This window comes from Schistocerca gregaria, chromosome 1, assembly GCF_023897955.1.
Source record: "Schistocerca gregaria isolate iqSchGreg1 chromosome 1, iqSchGreg1.2, whole genome shotgun sequence".
NCBI classification, from domain to species: Eukaryota; Metazoa; Arthropoda; class Insecta; order Orthoptera; family Acrididae; genus Schistocerca; species Schistocerca gregaria.
Window position 1 is genome coordinate 230,951,540 of NC_064920.1, and position 15,241 is coordinate 230,966,780.

The 15,241-nt window shown below is 39.5% G+C and overlaps 1 protein-coding gene across 1 annotated transcript in view; it reads right to left on the reverse strand.

Annotated features, from left to right (window-relative positions):
- The window catches only part of LOC126338336 (synaptic vesicular amine transporter), a 711,171-nt gene that overhangs the window by 54,450 nt on the left and 641,480 nt on the right, over positions 1 to 15,241 (reverse strand). The window contains exons 6-7 of the mRNA XM_050001544.1: positions 10,398 to 10,481; positions 2,569 to 2,751 (exon numbers count right to left, since the gene is read on the reverse strand). Of these exons, the coding sequence (XP_049857501.1) occupies positions 2,569 to 2,751; positions 10,398 to 10,481 (267 nt within the window). The remainder of the gene's footprint in view (positions 1 to 2,568; positions 2,752 to 10,397; positions 10,482 to 15,241) is intronic.

Below are 15,241 nucleotides of genomic sequence, written 5' to 3' on the forward strand. Positions count from 1 at the left end.
ACTTCCTAGATAATTTCGCCTTTTTATATTACATCTACATGTGCACGACTACTATGCAATTGACAGTAAAGTGCCTGGCAGAGGGTTCATCGAACCATCTTCCACCGATTTCTCTACCGTTCCACTCTCGAAACTTGAAACTTCCCGTGCGAGCTCTGATTTCTCTTACTTTATTACTATGATCATTACCCTCTAAGTCGATAGGCCCCAACAAAATATTTTTCGCATTTGTTTCAAAGACGCCATTGATTTAGTGATTCCTACCCCAACTCGCGTATAGTGTTATAGGAATTTTCAGTGGATTTTTTTTTAGTTAGTTAATTTTTGTGATACAAGCATTTTCAGTGGATTATCGCAGTTAGTTATTTAACGACCTGAAAATGTCTACTGACAGGACTCGCGTACTGTATTAAAGGAATCTTCAGTGGATTTTTCTTTAGTTAGTTAATTTTTGTGTTATAAGCATTTTCAGTGGATTATCGCAGTTAGTTATTTAACGACCTGAAAATGTCTACTGACATGACTCGCGTACTGTATTAAAGGAATCTTCAGTGGATTTTTTTAGTTAGTTAATTTTTGTGTTATAAGCATTTTCAGTGGATTATCGCAGTTAGTTATTTAACGACCTGAAAATGTCTACTGACATGACTCGCGTACTGTATTAAAGGAATCTTCAGTGGATTTTTCTTTAGTTAGTTAATTTTTGTGATATAAGCATTTTCAGTGGATTATCGCAGTTAGTTATTTAACGACCTGAAAATGTCTACTGACATGACTCGCGTACTGTATTAAAGGAATCTTCAGTGGATTTTTTTAGTTAGTTAATTTTTGTGTTATAAGCATTTTCAGTGGATTATCGCAGTTAGTTATTTAACGACCTGAAAATGTCTACTGACATGACTCGCGTACTGTATTAAAGGAATCTTCAGTGGATTTTTTGAGTTAGTTAATTTTTGTGTTATAAGCATTTTCAGTGGATTATCGCAGTTAGCTATTTAACGACCTGAAAATGTCTACTGACATGACTCGCGTACTGTATTAAAGGAATCTTCAGTGGATTTTTCTTTAGTTAGTTAATTTTTGTGTTATAAGCATTTTCAGTGGATTATCGCAGTTAGTTATTTAACGACCTGAAAATGTCTACTGACAGGACTCGCGTACTGTATTAAAGGAATCTTCAGTGGATTTTTCTTTAGTTAGTTAATTTTTGTGTTATAAGCATTTTCAGTGGATTATCGCAGTTAGTTATTTAACGACCTGAAAATGTCTACTGACATGACTCGCGTACTGTATTAAAGGAATCTTCAGTGGATTTTTTTAGTTAGTTAATTTTTGTGTTATAAGCATTTTCAGTGGATTATCGCAGTTAGTTATTTAACGACCTGAAAATGTCTACTGACATGACTCGCGTACTGTATTAAAGGAATCTTCAGTGGATTTTTCTTTAGTTAGTTAATTTTTGTGATATAAGCATTTTCAGTGGATTATCGCAGTTAGTTATTTAACGACCTGAAAATGTCTACTGACATGACTCGCGTACTGTATTAAAGGAATCTTCAGTGGATTTTTTTAGTTAGTTAATTTTTGTGTTATAAGCATTTTCAGTGGATTATCGCAGTTAGTTATTTAACGACCTGAAAATGTCTACTGACATGACTCGCGTACTGTATTAAAGGAATCTTCAGTGGATTTTTTGAGTTAGTTAATTTTTGTGTTATAAGCATTTTCAGTGGATTATCGCAGTTAGCTATTTAACGACCTGAAAATGTCTACTGACATGACTCGCGTACTGTATTAAAGGAATCTTCAGTGGATTTTTTGAGTTAGTTAATTTTTGTGTTATAAGCATTTTCAGTGGATTATCGCAGTTAGTTATTTAACGACCTGAAAATGTCTACTGACATGACTCGCGTACTGTATTAAAGGAATCTTCAGTGGATTTTTTGAGTTAGTTAATTTTTGTGTTATAAGCATTTTCAGTGGATTATCGCAGTTAGCTATTTAACGACCTGAAAATGTCTACTGACATGACTCGCGTACTGTATTAAAGGAATCTTCAGTGGATTTTTTGAGTTAGTTAATTTTTGTGATATAAGCATTTTCAGTGGATTATCGCAGTTAGTTATTTAACGACCTGAAAATGTCTACTGACATGACTCGCGTACTGTATTAAAGGAATCTTCAGTGGATTTTTTGAGTTAGTTAATTTTTGTGTTATAAGCATTTTCAGTGGATTATCGCAGTTAGTTATTTAACGACCTGAAAATGTCTACTGACATGACTCGCGTACTGTATTAAAGGAATCTTCAGTGGATTTTTCTTTAGTTAGTTAATTTTTGTGATATAAGCATTTTCAGTGGATTATCGCAGTTAGTTATTTAACGACCTGAAAATGTCTACTCGAGATTCGTTTAGTATAAAAATGGAAAACGCGTCTGGGAAGTAAATATTGCACTGCTCTAGGGGAAGGGCGTTTGGATTCATAGAAGTAACAGCTACTGGTTACAATGTTTTGTTGTACAGTCACAGGAGAGGCCAGGTGGGAGGGCGCGCACGCGCGGTACGTACGGCCGTCTCCGAGGGCGAGCGCCGACAGCACGAGGAAGGGCGCCGACTTGCCCACGAACTCGTACATGACGCCGCCGAAGGGCGGACCGATGAGCACGCCGAGCGCCAGCCCGCCCAGCGCGATGCCCATCGCGTTGCCGCGCTCCTTGTCGTCCGGGTAGCGCTCCGCCAGCATCCCCATTCCTGCCGGCACGCACCACACCATGTAGCGTTCACACCTTTACACACTACGCTAACTAAGGCCAGCGAACGACAGTCAACCGCTTCGTCGGCCGAGGTTTCCGTAGTGAGTACTGGCGGAAAACCGGGGCGAGCCAAGCAGTTGGTCTTGGTTACAGTTACGTCTGTTGGCAGTAACAACAAAGTGGTGGCGGTTGGCTGGTGTTGGGAGTCCTCTCATAGTGTAGCAGTCTGCTTGAAAGGTGTATACACATGGTAAATTAATTCAAGTTTTCTAAGAAAATATTATATTGAACCAGAGATGGTCAACTGTAGTATTGATTGTCTAGCAGCGTCTCTGCTCAGCAGCATTCAAGGTGTTATGAGTAATGTGTTAGAGAAACTTTAGATGGGAGATATATGGAGGACTCTCAGGTAAATAGACGTGTCATATCTGGTGTGTGCTGGATATATGCTTACTCGCTACAGGCAGTAATGATTTTTTTATTTGCAAGATACTATGATGTTTGCTAATTGTAAAAGGAATCTCAACAGAAGTTGGGAATAACCTAAGAAAAAAAAAGTTGTTTTGTTACTAATGCATTGCGAGTATTCATTAGTGATGATTGAGACAATGTATAGCACTCACATCCAATGATTATGAAAAGCTAATTGCTGATGTATAACCAGGTTGAAACACCCTGGCAGATTAAAACTGTGTGCCGGACCGAGACTCGAACTCTGGACCTTTGCCTTTCGCGGGCAATTGCTTTACCATCTGAGCTACCCAAGCACGACTCACACCCCGTCCTCACAGCTTCAATTCTGCCAGTACCTCGTCTCCTACCTTCCAAAATTTTACAGAGGCTCTCATGCGAACCTCCTGAAAGAAAGGATACTACGGAGACATGGCTCAGCCACAGCCTGGGGGATGTTTCCAGAATGAGATTTTCACTCTGCAGCGGAGTGTCCGCCGATATGAAACTTCCTGGCAGATTAAAACTGTGTGTCGGACCGAGACTCGAACTCGGGTAGCTCAGATAGTAGAGCACTTTCCCGCGAAAAGCAAAGGTCCCGAATCCGAGTCTCGGTCGGGCACACAGTTTTAATCTGCCATGTAGTTTGATATCAGCGCACACTCCGCTGCAGAGTGAAAATCTCATTCTATTAAAGGTTATGGACTGTGTTCATGGTCACCGTTATTAATTTTCAGAGTCAAAATACAACTTTTAAAGTTAGTACCATATTGTTACTTACCACAAGTCAATACTAGTTGCGAGATACATGTCATTTTTGATGAACTACTTTTCTCAAGAAGTCATTGTCTCAATCATATTTGATTTAATTAAAATGTGTGCTAAGCAACAGCGTTGCATATTAGCTGTTTAGTAACTATGCGATTTAAACTGCTGACACAGAGCAGTGCAAAGAGCGTTACCATTGCGCAGATAAAGATAAGAAATTTTATTATTTCAGGGATAACATTCATTGGGCACAGGGACGATTATTTTCAAATTGATCAAGTTCTGTTTTATTACCAGGACAAATTGCAAATCAATAGTGTTGCATAAGATTAGGTTTCTGATTTACGTGAATTCATGTAGTTTTGGTTTGGTATAAAGCTATTGACATTTTACATTCTCGCAGCTGAATTAACCTTACGTTCTCGCAGTCAATAAAGTTCAGTACGGAGCAAGGTGCTTAAGAGACGAGATAAAATACCCTGTTACATGCCGTTCCCATTCTAACAGTTGCGTTTCAAACTACTGTTAATTAAATAATTTCAATCACTTTTCAAATGTACACGTTTCATGTTATGTCTCTAGAACGGGTGTGTGTTTAAGTTTTTCAGGACAAAATGGTTCAAATGGCTCTGAGCACTATGGGACTTAACATCTGAGGTCATCAGTCCCCTAGAACGTAGAACAAACCTAACTAACCTAAGGATATGATACACATCCATGCCCGAGGCAGGATTCGAACCTGCGACTGTAGAGGTCGCTCGGTTCCAGACTGAAGCGCCTAGAACCGCTCGGCTTTTGAGGACAGCCAGAAGAAGTAGTTAGTGTCTGTATCGACGCTTTCGCTCTTTTATGTAACAAGAACATCATCAGAAAGTAATGTATAGTTTTATTATTATTATTATTTACTCCCTACAGCTCCCTCTAGTATCACGGAAGTTATTACCATCTTAACAGATGTCCTATCACCCTGTCCCTTCTTCTTATCAGTGTTTCCCATATATTGTTTCCCTCTCCGATTCTGCTCAGAACTTTCTGAGTCATTACCTTATCACTCACTTGATTTTCAACAGCCGAGCGGAGTGAGCACGCGGTTTGAAACACCATGTCAGGGATTGCGCGGGCCTCTCGCCGGAGGTTGGAGTGCTCCCTTGGGCATGGGTGTGTGTGATGTTGTTAGCATAAGATAATTTAAGTAGTGTGGGAGTCTAGGGACCGATGACCCTAGCAGTTTGGTCCCTTAGGAATTCACACATCCACATTTGAACATTTGATTTTCAACATTTGTCAGCAGCATCACATCTCAAATACTTCGATTCTTCTCTGTTCCGGAGTTCCCAAAGTTCATGTTTCACAAGCATATAATGCTGTGCTCCAAACATCTATTCTCAAAAATTTCTGCCTGAAATATACAGTATCCGGCTCTTATATTCAAGAGTGAAAATAATGAATAAAATACACTAACTACGAGTCGACTTGTCCTTGCAGTAAAAAACTTGGTTTCAACAGCCGGCTCTTGCAAAGGATAGTGTTCAAAAATACTCGGGTATAAAACGGGAGTTACGGGTTATGAAGACAAACTGAAAACACTAGACGCTAGGCGGGAAATAACTCAGCTATTAGAAAGTGATATGCACGATGTGAAAAAGGAAACGGTGTCTTTATTGACATCTTTTCGCCGCGAGCGACAAAGAGAAACAAAAAATCCTGGTAATGATTATTAACTTTCTGCTGCAGGTAAAGTTCTCCAAAAAGAAATATTATCATTGTAAATTTTAGGCCTACACAATTCAGTAACAATTCGAAATCTGTAGCTTTCATTAGCGAAAAAATATGAAATAACCCATATTCCAATTCAGCTTTAAGACAGACTTTAATTTTGACCCACCACGTTTCTCACTACATTTCAATGGGAAGTCGTCCACAACCATCGTTTCTTCTTTTTATGACGTTCAGCTGCTTCGAGTAAAATAAATGCTGCAAATGCGACGAATGTATTCTCTTCTTTCCTCATAAAATCGGCTGGTTGAATTTTAATTATAACAAAAGGAAACGGGAGCAACGTCGCGTGTTATCAGAGCCAACTGCGATTCCACCATGGTTCCAAGCCTTCGTTTGGTGTGGACGAGAAGCCGAATGCCAATGAATTGGCAACCGACGTTTCTCACGGGCTTTCCAACCAGGCGTCGTATTGGGGCAGGAGAGCAGGTTGGAGGTTTGTAGCCGCTGCCCGTGAAAAGCTGTCAGATCTGGCACTTGTTGCGCGCGTTGCCTACACTGAGGCCAACAGGGGCGCCTGGGAGCCGATAAGAAATGCGTACAGTGGAGGCTGTAGTACCACACATGCATCAGAAACAATTGGGCTCACAAAGTAGATGATATTAGTAGTAATCTTCCGGGACAGCCGGTGGGTAGCAGTAACGTAGAATGCAATAGTCATATTTTCATTATCCTCGTGTTGGGATGCTGTTAATCCTTTAAGGGGTACTCCTCTTTGAAAATGTCAAAAAATCGATTTTATTTTGATTAAAATGTTCCCTGCTATGCCTGTTTGATTGTAGGTTTCATGCCACGTTCTCCAGAAACTCGGTTATTGAATTAAATGGCGATTTTTGAAAGAGTGTCTCCGAAAACCATTCACGAAATGTGCTTACTGTTTATGAATCACTTGATTGCTTGACTCCTTAATTCGGAAATCGTAGAACTGCCAATGCATTGTCTGACTACTGCATAATAATAATAATGGGAGCAAATGCCGAAAGATCTTAATGGACACTTGACTACCATGGCATTGATAAAATATCCGTTTTCCAACTACAGAAAGCTCTGTTACTGGGATCAGCCCGATTTGTCCGCAGGTACATCATTCAGTGATGGACGCTTGGGAAGTGTCAGAATGGTAAGGAAATACAAAATGTAGCACAATGAACTCATTTGCTGTGCTCACGGCTGTAAACAGTGTGTGTATACCAACGAAAATAATTGGTTTTGAATACATTATGGGAGTGATAGTGATCAATGTGTTACAAATATTTACTATCAGAAACAGACTTGATCACAATTTACTGATTATGGTGACCGGTTTAGATCACTACTGTGGTCATCTTGAGACCTACAAGTCGTATACAAAGCTTTGATTAGAGGGATACATACATTAAAGAAAATACATAAAGTAAACAAACAACTTCAATTCAAGACACACATTTCTTTGAGCTTTCCGATGATCTGCTTTAGAATGTTCGCTCTTCTGTCCTTCGTTTTTAAAATTATTAAGGCTTTCAGGAAATATTCTATCTTCACTTTGTAATTTTATTCCACTAAACATTATTTTATGACTGACTATCTGTTTTAGAATGTTTGCTTATATGTTTTTAGACTGCACACTGCTAATTCACGTCCCTTTATTTTTGAGACTACGGCTCATAGTATTATAATTTTAAATTCCTTACATTTTCATTATTTTTATTTGTTTATAAGACTGGCATGCAGCATAAGTAATAGCAATGCCTTTTTAAAATTGTCACATGTAATTTAAAAAAAATGGTATCTACATACGAACTTCATAGACAATATTTCATAAATATGCACAACTACTTTGTATCGTATCTGTGTAGCATGTACTATACATGTCAGCTAAAGATTATTGCAGTCTACTCATTGAAAATCGTTTCAATAAAGACATATTGCTGCTCAATAGAACTTCGTCTGACGTGATAGTCTTAGCCATTCCACTTTCGCAACACCTTCGTTAGAAAGAAGCCTGCTGCCACATCTTTGCACTGGCGTTTCTCCTCACCATGGCAACCACTAGTTTACTGTCGACTTTACAACAACTTCAGTGGGAAGAAGCCTGCTGCCTCATCTTTGGAACGGCGTCCAACTACCACGGCAACCAGTGGTTCCAAATGGATACTACCAGGCCTTGAGAGGGCAACCCATCTTCTGTCAAAAGGAAGTTCATTTATCCTACATGTTTAAATATTTTTAACGCTTCTTAATTGACAATAGCTGTTAAATAAGCTACATTTAGCGTGTGTTTATTTTTATTTCTTGACAGTGTTCTTTTAACTAAGAAATTTTACATTGTTATTCGACTTATAACCCATTGGTTAGTAATGACATCATTCCGTCAGAAGTGGGCGGAGCCTCCATTATATATGTAGTAAGGCGTGCACTAATTTCTCCAGTAGTGATTCTCCAGCAGAAAGAGGTTCTCACTTATTGGTAATTCATCGTTTTATAGCTTTGTAACTTTGTGTGTTTTGTTTAATGTGTGTTGACCTCTACTTGAGCTTTGTATACGACTTGTAGGTCTGAAGATGACAACAGTAGTGGTATAAACCGGTCACCATAATAAATAAATTGTGATCAAGACTGTTTCTGATAGTAAAAAATAATTAGTGTTTGAAAATATAATGTGGATAGGTGATAAATCTACTCATCAAGTGGCGAAAGGAGTAAATACACATAAAATGGGAAAGCTTTTGGAGCCATTGGCTTCTTTTTCTGGCAGAAGGATTGAAGGGAAAAAGTATAATAATAATAATAATAATAATAATAATGATAATAATGAGTTGTAAGAGGGATTACGTAGATGCTGTTGTGTTGTGCTGTTAATTAGTTCATTTACTGTTGCAGAGTGAGTAATGCAGACATTTTTGATCCATTACAGAAACTACTTACAACTCGCAGAAGGTATTTTTCATAGATATTTAAGCATACGTGTCTTATGCGTCTCAATTTTACTGTCATTGATGCATGCTACAAAGTACAAATTATGTATAAAGTGGACAGACGATTTGATATTCATACTTTCGTTCCAAAAGGTGTAGCCTTCATCTAGAGTTGTTCTCCACCAATACTACTGTTCGGTCGTTTTGGTGAAATACATAAATGACGTAATAATGTTAGGATTGCCATTAGTGTTGTTAGCCTTGTTAGAGAAAGAAACATAAATGAATATGTGAGAGATAAACTGGGAACCGATGACTTCTCTTTGGTTTTTGTATGTTTGCACATAATTAGCACAGCTCTTCGTTCAGTGTTAGTGCATCGTGTATTCTATATCTGTTCTAAATATAAATTGCATTTTATAAGTATTAAACATTAATTGATCACATAACGTCTGTGCATTTAGTAATAAAAGCAAATACTTTTGATGCAAGTTCAATTTGCATGCACAACATAAAGCATAGCAAAATACAAATTATTGTTGTTGCATTTTGTATTCGGTAGAATGTTCTTCATCGTGATCAGTGGCAAGAGTTGCCTGTTGTTATTGATATGTGCGAAAGCTCTTTATGAGTAACCAGAGCATGTTTTATGTAAGCTCGATGAAGTATTGGAGCAATGACTGATATGTTTTTGCTTCGTGTTTTTTTATTTTTGTTTTATTTTACCATTTTTGAGGAAAGTGAGTTTTCTAGCAAGTATGACAAATCTGTAATTTTTGTTTTTACTTCTAGTGCTTCACTTCAAGTTACAGATCAGCAATTTTCGAATAAAACCTGAATGAAGCATCGAAAATTTGAGTTTGGCAATAAATACCATTTATTTTTGAGAAACAGGAGGATAACTATACAGAACAAAGATGTTCCGTGGGTTATGCAGCCATTTGTACATCCTTTCGCATTTTCTAGATCGTTCACCGCTTCCGGTTTCTAAGGGAATCTAATGCGACACTGATCCCATACGTAAACAAAGCCATCGAAATGAGGTAACTCCCGCTAGTATGCAACACGCCTAACGTACATGTACCACGCTTACGATCTTAACTGACCAAAGCTGCTAGGAAAACTACTGAAGTTTCTGCTTACTTTTGGTAGCCTACGGTGTTTTTACAACTATACCACCATCACATTGTGTCACGTATTAATGCTAAATTTGGAAAAAAATGTAGTTATTGGTAACTTAAACAATAAATATTAGAATCATATGGAATAGTGATAACGGCAATGATCTTTTAAAAATATTTAGTTTCGTGACCGATACAGTCGAACCCTTATGTCCTTACCCCTCTGAAGATTCATTTAACCCCCCAAGGGGTAATTACGCCAGATTGGGAACCATTTGTGCAGGCACTCTCCAGCGTACGTAAGCCTCGTGTGTTGCGTTAATACTTCCATTTTCCCTGTCATAGAGCCGTTCATAGGCGTACATTCTTGCGGTTTTAATGTTGACACCCACTGAATTAATTTACTGGGGTAGGTAGTATGTTGCACACCTGGTTAGTAGGCCCCGCTAGTTCGGTGAAAGCTCTTTGTCCTAGACCCGGCGAATACTAAAGGACGCGGAGAGTCAGCGAACGTTTTGTCTCTAACTAAAGTTGTTGCCCATGGCGTAATCTATCACCCCTAGACTATGAAACATCTTGGATTCATCAACATTTGTGCATTGCTAGGTTAATGAAGCCTGCAAGGCGGAACTTACCAGAAACACTGGAGCAGGAAGAGCCGATGCCTTGCAGAGCGCGAGCCAGGAAGAGGACACCGTAGCTCCGGCCGAAAGCGAAGACTGCGAACAGACAAACAGCGTCACTAGCTAGATTGGTGATAAGGTGGAGCTTTACAGCTGTCAAATAACTGTAGAACTTCAGTGCAGATGACCGTCAGCTGTTTCATTTTATGCTCAGTGCTACCGGTTTCGATCAGTAGACCGTTATCAAGCCGAAGCAAAGAGTAACCAGCTGATCGCTGCAACATTTGAAGTGAACAACTTCGATGTATGGACAAAAACATAGCTTCAGGTTGATAATCATCTACTGATCGAAACTTGTAGCTCTGAGCATAAAAATAAACAGCTGACGGTCATCTACAATGAAGTTTCACAAGCGTCGCTGGCGCCAGCGTCCCTACTGGGTGACTGCCCTGCGCGTAAAATATGAAAACCGGCTCCCGGGGCTGTAACTCTGGTGGTCTCGTGGGGCAGGGACGCGTGAGTGGCGGGTGTCTTGGGCTCCGCCCCAGTTCCAAAGCTGCCAAGAACTTGAGGGCCCGTCTGCAGCACTTTGCTTTCTCGCTGATTACCCCACTCACCTGAGAGCAGCTATGGGAGAGCCTGCACTGAGGGGATTAATCTGCGAAAATGTGTGCCCTTCGGAGTAAAATGGAGCAGGACATTGCACTGTGGCGTAAAAATGGACGCCACTTCTTCCAAACATCTGCACGCCTAGTTTTCTGTTTACCACACGAACAAGGCTTTTTTCCAGTGTAGTAGCTTTCTAACGAAAACAGAGGCAAAAAATACACACATTAAGTTTTAAACTAAATGAGAACATAAGATCTTTCCGACAAGGAAAGCACCTCCACCCGAACGGTAAAAATAGAAGAAAAATGAAATTAAAAAACAGAAATACTTGTAAGATTATTCTTGGAAGTTTGGATTTGTCCGTGAAGCATGCTTGGATAGCCTAATGGTAAGGCAATCGCTCGCAATAAGCGGGATATCCGGGTTTGAGTCCTAATCCGGCACAAAGTTTCATTCACGTCATTCCAGTTACAGCTGACGGTTGTCGGGTACATTTCATGCAAATCAAATAAGTTTACACCAGGACATTTAACACAAAAACTTGCTCGAAACATCCAAAATTAGCGGCAGAATCGACAGCAAACAAAGGAACAAGCTGACAGTTGCCTGTGTTGTCTGTATTAACAACAAGAAAAATTAACCACGCTAGCTTTTTACTACTCTTCTAGTACTTTGTCAGTGTTCAGCAGTTGAAGTACCTGCTGAAGCAAAAATACCGCATCAGTATCGATCTACCTAAAGCAGGAAACTGGATACCAGAAGCGCGCACGTCTTTGTCTGATTGGTCAGAGAGTAACAGGGTCTTCCGGAGGCAGGATAACGCAGGTACAGCTTTCGCGTGAACAGAGACCTTCTGTGTCGCTGTGTGACTAGGGCCTGCCGTCGGGTAGACCGTTCGCCGGATGCATGTCTTTCGATTTGACGTCACTTGGGCAACTTGGACGTCGATGGGGATGAAATGATGATGATTAGGACAACACAACACCCAGTCCTTGAGCGGAGAAAATCTCCGACCCAGCTGGCAATCGAACCCAGGCCCTTACGATTGTGTGTCCCTGTGATAAGGGACACTGCAAACTGGAGGTAGCGAAATCTTCATTTTTTCTTATACGTTTTGAACTCCCTGTTACTTTGTTTATGCGTTAATTTTGAAGACACATTATGAACGCATTATAGCCACAGAATTTTTGTTAATTGATTTTCGCGAATCTTACCGTGCTTAACGGCCGATCGGTACGTCGACACTTGTTCTGTTTGGGCAGAAGCTTTCATTAGCGCACGCATTGTGCATGTGGCCCAGGCGCACTGGCTGTACACTGGTGAGGACCATATGACAATAGTCGTGCTGTGTGTGTTTTAATTTAATACGGAGGTGAAATTCTATGTTTGACTGACTCCTTTCGGCTACATTTTAAGGCACCGCTGCCACAACAGTCCGTCTGGAAAAATTCTCTGTGCCAGTGATGCACTACATACATCACTAATGGCATTACTTGTTAAGTCAGAAAAAAGTTTTAGAACTCTGCTTGCAACTCCATCAACACCATATTAGCATTTCTTTAGAATTTTTATTATTCTATTTATTTCAGTGAAGGGTTTTGTTGCTATTTCCTGCTGCTTAAACGTTTTGGAATGACATTTTTAACATGGTCTCTTGTTTCTTTAACTCAACCATTTAACCTTATTTCTGCTGCTACATTTGGAAACTGATTGTGAAAAGAACTTGCAGCCTCTAAGTTATCAGTCGCAACATTATAAATTAGTTTAATTGTTATGTTTTCTTGTAACCTGACTGGATGCCAGTATACCATACAGTTGTAACTTTATTACCTAAATTATTAACTTCTCTCAGCACATGCACACTTATGGACATTTTAATGACTTTCCTTAAATTATTACAATATTTTTTTTTTTTTTTTTTGTAGTCAGCAATTAACACTAGGTTTTTATTTATTCTAACCTCTGTATAAATTCCCCTTCCTCTTACATGTGATCTCGATTCGCATATTCATCCAGTAATTATTTCTTTTTTTTTATAGTCAGTAACAGTTTGTAAGGAAGCTATTTTCAAATATTGAAACAAATTAACTGTGGAATAAAAACAATTCGACATTATATTTTCTTCCTACATTATATTCCACATCTCTTAACTAACTCAAAACACTGTATCCTGTTTTCATTAATAAGCGTTACTGCTTTGTATCAACAAGGTGCTGTATTGTTTATTTCCATTATCTGTTTATGATGATCAGATGGTCCGCTAACAATTGGATATGTATTAATTGTTTCAGTCTGAGCACTGTCTACAAAAATGTTATCAATCAGGACTCTACCATCTGGTTATACGCCAGTTGGAAAGTAAACTCTGGAAGGTACATTGAAAAACCAGGATAATCATTCTAATCCATTTTTACGGTCCGTATCTTTTATGAAATCTACTGTAAAATCTCTATAAAGTACTGTTTTTTATTGTCTGACAGGTAGCTCAATAAATAATCTAGATTGCCTATAAATAGCTGAAAATTTGCTAGAGGGCTCCTGTAGACTGTTGCAATTATCAGCGAAGTATTCTACAATAACATCTCAGAAGTACATGCTTCTAGGTTCTGATCTGTACAAAAACGATTTGTTTCAGTATTTTTGACTTCGCTCCCAACTTTTATATATGTTGCAACTCCTTCTTTTTTCTGTTAACTCTACCCGAAAATGATGCCAATCTATAATCACCGATACTTTTCTATCCCTGTGATTTACATGGTGTTGAGGCACTCATAGAACATTTGTCACTTCCGCACTTTCCACATCTTCTAGACCCGCAATAAACTCATCAGTCTCGTTTTTCATCCCCTATTGTTCTGATGTAACAATTTAATTTTACTTTTCTGGAAACTGTTACACATATTCCGGTCCTGTTTTTTTGTAATTTCTTTCAAGACCATCTGTTTGTAACCTGGTTGTAACCTAAAAAGTGTGCCCCCCTGACTCCAGATGGCAGGTATTTTGCCTTGGGTGATCGAGGCAGTAACAGCAGAATGTGTTGGTCAGGAGGCTTGGGTGTCTTCGAACGTCGGCTAGTTGTTGGATATCACCTGAGTAGCAGATCGGTCACGGACATTTGAACTCTGCTAAAGCTCTCCAAGTCGACTATTAGCGATGTGACTGCGAAGTCGAAACGTGTGGAAACAGCCACAGCTAAAGGGGGACAAGATAGGCATTATGTACTGACTCACAGGGACAGTCGAACATTGAAGGCGGAGGCTGTAAACAATCTCATGAAGCCAGCGAAAAGGATCGTTAGTGAGTTCCGAAGTGCTACCAGCGTTCCAGCTGGCATAGTGTCTGTGTGTAGAGAGTTGATAAGAGTGGGGTACAATGCTCGAACATCTCCTCGTAAGCCACATATTTCCGATGGATGACGGTTATAATCATCCAATACATAACAGGAAGTACAATACAGATTAGTCACCATACTTTTAATTTCTTTGTGATATCGTTGTGATTCACGTCAGTTATTCTTCAATCGTCCATCTCAGTATATTCGAGTTCCTCAAATCATTTCTAATTTATTTGTGAATGATGGGGATTACGAGACATGTAACCACAAATCGATGGTCTGATTTTAATCGATTGTATTAAGTTTACTGCCAATCTATATTGTTTATTTCATTAGTTAAGAGTAATTTACTCCCCCCCCCCCCCCCATGAACCATGGAACTTGCCGTTGGTGGGGAGGCTTGCGTGCCTCAGCGATACAGATAGCCGTACCGTAGGTGCAACCACAACGGAGGGGTATCTGTTGAGAGGCCAGAAAACGTGTGATTTTCTGAAGAGGGGCAGCAGCCTTTTCAGTAGTTGCAAGGGCAACAGTCTGGATGAATGACTGATCTGGCCTTGTAACAATAACCAAAACGGCCTTGCTGTGCTGGTACTGCGAACGGCTGAAAGCAAAGGGAAACTACAGCCGTAATTTTTCCTGAGGGCATGCAGCTTTACTGTATGATTAAATGATGATGGCATCCTCTTGGGTAAAACATTCCGGAGGTAAAATAGTCCCCCATTTAGATCTCCGGGCGGGGACTACTCAAGAGGATGTCGTTATCAGGAGAAAGAAAACTGGCGTTCTACGGATCGGAGCGTGGAATGTCAGATCCCTTAATCGGGCAGGTAGGTTAGAAAATTTAAAAAGGGAAATGTATAGGTTAAACTTAGATATAGCGGAAATTAGTGAAGTCCGGTGGCAGGAGGAA